This window comes from Tupaia chinensis, unplaced genomic scaffold (genome assembly GCF_000334495.1).
Source record: "Tupaia chinensis unplaced genomic scaffold, TupChi_1.0 Scaffold000659_1, whole genome shotgun sequence".
NCBI lineage: Eukaryota > Metazoa > Chordata > Mammalia > Scandentia > Tupaiidae > Tupaia > Tupaia belangeri.
In genome coordinates this window covers 1022075-1026621 of record NW_006160181.1, presented here as the reverse complement: position 1 = coordinate 1026621, position 4547 = coordinate 1022075, and the positions used below count along the sequence as shown (strand labels likewise).

The 4547-nt window shown below is 40.0% G+C and overlaps 1 protein-coding gene across 2 annotated transcripts in view; it reads right to left on the bottom strand.

Annotated features, from left to right (window-relative positions):
- Positions 1–2638: 2638 nt before the first annotated feature.
- The window catches only part of LOC102485242 (protein S100-A7), a 3856-nt gene continuing 1947 nt past the window's right edge, over positions 2639–4547 (bottom strand). For both annotated transcript variants that reach the window (XM_006159863.3, XM_027776291.1), the window contains exons 2-3: positions 3751–3906; positions 2639–2862 (exon numbers count right to left, since the gene is read on the bottom strand). In XM_006159863.3, the coding sequence (XP_006159925.1) occupies positions 2698–2862; positions 3751–3891 (306 nt within the window). In that variant the 5' untranslated portion in view covers positions 3892–3906 and the 3' untranslated portion in view covers positions 2639–2697. The remainder of the gene's footprint in view (positions 2863–3750; positions 3907–4547) is intronic.

Here is a 4547-nt window from a genome sequence, read left to right as displayed (position 1 = left end):
GCCCTATAGCAAAAACCTCTCCAAAAAAAAAAAAAAAAAAGGAAGCCTAGTCAAGTGTCTTGTTGTTTAAATAAACTTCTTGTTTAAAATGAAAAAAATAAATAAATAAAACAGAAACCTCTACATATTCTTTTGTATCTGCCTCCCTTTTCTCAGTACTAAATGTATAAACCTTATCTATTTTATAGTATTAATTTTGTTATTGTATGGTATTCTTTGATATAACGGTGACCATGATTTCCGTTAATCTACCTGAAATACCACACATTTTTCTTTTTTTTTCTCCTTCATTTCTTTTTTTATTTTATTTCTGCTCAGGTGACCAAGGATATAAGCCAGTGACCTAAGAGTCCCCTGAATCATTACCCTTTGGCTGGGATGAAAACTAGAAAGTCCCAGATTAGGACTTAGCATGTGTTAGGGATGAGCTGTTTAAGGACCGAGAAGGATATCAGACTCAAGACCCGGAACCAAAGCAGGCCCATCCTCCCATTTTATTACAACAGGAGAGTCTTTTGAGACCTCTGCTTTGCTCAGCCATTTGGAGATGAGACCTGCACTCAGTTGTTCAGTCTCCATCTGTGAGCACAAAAGGGACAGAACAAGATCTGCTTTATGTTGAAAGATGGTAATATTGTAAATCACCTCCTCCTGCATGCCTCTAAACACTCAGATTTAACTCCAAGAAAGTAGGAAGAAACATATAATCCATCAGATGACCAGAAACCACCACCGAGGCACAAGAAATATGAGAAACCAAGAAAATATCTTTTGCCCAAGGGAAAAGAATAACTCCCCATCATCCACAGACAGCACAATGGAACTCATGGAAATGTCAAATAAAGAATTCAGAATATTCATAATGACAAAACTAACAGAGATGCAAAAGAAAAGAGACAACAAACTCAGAAAATGCAAGAGAAAAGAGACAATGAGTTCCAGGAGTTGAGGAGGTTCTTGCATGATTTGAAAGAAGAAATACACACCATAAAAGAGAATCAGACAGAACTGTTAGAGATAAAGGCTGTAATATAGGAAGTCAAAATCTCCCTTGAAAGTATTAAAAGCAGATTAGATCATGCAGAAGATCAGATCTCAGATGTAGAAGACAAAACCTCTGACCTAAATAAAATTCACCAAAAAGACTGAGAAAATAACCAAAAAAATGAGAATAATATATCAGAAATACTAGATACCATTAAACACCAAAACATCCAGATAATTGGTGTCCCAGAAGGTAAAGAAACTAATAAGGGCATTAATAATCTATTTCATGAAATCCTGGAAGAAAACTTTCCAAACTGATAGAGGCATTCAAATATCCTCACCCAAGAAATACAAAGGACCCCACATAGAATCAACCCAAGGAGATCCTCTCCAAGACACATCATAGCCAGACTGGCTGAAACCATAGACAGAGATGAAATACTAAAATTGGCAAGAGAGATATGTCAAGTTACTTTCAAAGGATATCCCATCAGGCTAACATCAGCCCTCTCATCAGAAACAATAGAAACAAGGAAAGAATAGGAAAATATATTCAGTGTTAAGTGAAAAACAATTTCAACCAAGAATACTATACCCGGCAAAATTAACCTTCATATGGAAAGAGAAGATAAAAACATTGTCAGATAAATAAAACTTGAAAGAATTTACCAACACCAGACCACCTCTCCAAGAAGTGCTGAAGGGAGTGCTACACCAGGAAAACTAAAGACAGATACACAGAAATAAGAGTACAAAAAATAACCAAGAAAATGGCCAACTTAATGGTAAGAACAAGTCCAGAGTTGAATGTTAACTTCCAGAATTTAAACAGAAAGATGGAACACAGTAACACTGCAAATTCAACAGAAGAGACTAATTACATGAGACTGAACTAGTGAAATAGAATTTTACAACTTTTGACTAAAACATTACTGTTTTTCTTCTATGCTTTGTTTTCCAGGTTTAAGGATTTTTGTCTTCTCTTTAGCTTTTGACAGTTTTATCTACCTACTGTTTGAACTGAATTCTAACCTTTTCCCTGGCTTTAACCTTAAGCAATTTTCTCTTAATATTTTTTAATTTGATCTATTAAAACTAAAGTTCATTTTCTTGAAATTAAAAAATGTACTTAAAAATACCTGTTTAATGACGACAGTAAGCTATATAACCCCAGATAATGCTACTTTATAATATGTTCATTCTACTCACTAAGATTTATGCCCAAGGTCAGACATGTATTCATAGGTATGTATATAACAACTGCACTTGCTATTGAAAGTATTTAGATTAATTTCTTTAGTGAAAAAACAAAAAGAAAAAAATGGGTATGAAACAGAAGGAGACATTGATTCCTTCTCAGTGCAGAATTAGAATAACCCTGGTCCATGCCTTGACAAAGAAAAGCATCACCTTGATTTGGCAGAGGCTTGTACCAATCTCAATCCCGGAGCCCTCACTGTGGGCAGCATGGAGAGAACAGAGGCAGATCTGAACACAAGGTCCTCAGCTCTGCTGGGAGCCATAGGAGGACGCTAGAGCACATTCCTGAGTGAATCTAGCTGAGGACAGACTCTTCATCACATAATCAGAATGGAAAATTTTGACCAAATAAGAAACCAAAGAGAACAAGGAAATAGGCAAATATCTGGGAGGAGACACTTTATTGTTTCTGGGGGCCTGTAGAGGCTCCTGGGCAGGGATGGGCTGAGCTCAGTGATTTTCCCCAGAGCAGGCAGGTGCTCCGTGGCTCTGTTCATGGTAGTCTGTGGCTATGTCCCCCATCATGGAGAGAAACTCAGAAAACTCAATCTTCTTATCCTTATTTTTGTCCTTTTTCTCAAACACATTGGCCAAGTAATCTGTGCCCTTATGCTCCTGTGAGGAAAGAAAGACACAAATACAAAAATTCAGTCACAAACAAGTCCAGGACTTAGAAAAAAACATGAGGGGCCAAGACAGAGAGCCAAGCGCTTGGGCTCTGGAGGTATGACTGGTGGGGATAGTGGTCTTACTTTTGGGGGGTTTTTTAGCGAGATTTGTTGGCACAAGGAACAAAGTCAGTGATAGACCTGAGGGAGGGAAGCAAGAACTTCCCACTGGAGCTGTGATAAATGAGCTGGGTGATGAGGGAATCTCCAGCCCCAGCCCCACTGTCCTCAGCCTTTAAGGGTGCCGCCTACCCTAGGTCTACTACCCAAGGGACACTATCTAAATCCTAATACCTGTTTTCCTCATCTCCAATCTTCCTCTCCTTTATTCTTTGTTCTAACCAAACTTATCATTCTGGGGTCCCTGTCCTTAGTCACCGAGACTCTGAAACCCAAGTTCCCCACAGTGTTTACATTCCAGTGTGCTACTCTCTTTGTCAAAGAGGGTTGATAGTTAATATTGGCAATGCAATTTCTGGTGCCATACCATTAATAGAAATGTTGAGGCAGAGCCTTCGAGAAACAGGCCCAGAGATGAGGCTCAGCCACATGGAGATAGCATGAATGACATCTGCCAGGATGTCATTCCTGTTACTGCTTTAAGTTGCATACTTTAGTGACCACCTGATGATAACATCTAATGACTCTTTATAACTCCAATAACCATGCAAACAACTCTTGCTCATATATAAATATTCTTGTACATCAGCTCTTCGTATAGATGAGAAAATCCAGATTCAGAGAACTAGAGTGACTTGTCCAAGGTCACAGAGAAAAATGGATCCTCAGCCACACTGGGACCCCATCAAGACTGAGCAGCAGGCCCCCAACTCACACAGGCACTGAGGAAGTTGGGGAAATTCTCCTTCATCATCTTCAACAGGCTTGGCTTGTCGATCGCATCATCACGTCCCGTGTATTTGTGAAACAGGTCAATCATGCCCACTATGGACTCCTCAGCTTGAGTGTTGCTCATAGTTGCTTTAAAATTCTGTAGAAAAGGAAGACAATGTTTTATTTTGTTTTGTTTTCTTCTCTAACTAGTAACTGGAACAGGAGCATGGAAAGTGGTTCAGTAGCTAGAACAAGGTTGAACTAGATTTAAAAATCACAGGTTTCTGTGGGTGTTGGGACAAATTCCCTGAAGCAAAGGAGGGTAGGACCACACATGAGACCTGGGCTCACTCATTCTAAGGATAAGAGGAACGTGGAAGATGAGAATTTACAATGAGAATTAGTAGGAGCAGGAAGGATTGGGGGTCACTCATGAAGTAATGGACCCTGAGGTGGCAACCCAGCCATACCCAGTATGTGGAACACCCAATTTTTCAAACAGCCCCAACTTCATCTCTTTCATCCTCATAGCCAGGGCTAGAGTCACAGGGGCAGGACAGTGGCCTTGAAGACCTGGCCTCTGACTATTCTGAGTTTCGTCAAAGGCGAGACATCCTGGTGGCTTCACCATGACTCTTTCATAGGAGGCCGAGGATCAAGACCCAGGTTTACATAAAACCTGATGGTAGCAAACTGGAAGGTGGGTCAAGGATTACAATGGCAAGAAGTTCTCGAAACTTCATCTCACTCCAGCTGCCTCCTCCCCACCACTTCCATACTCTCTCTCCCCCTCTCTTT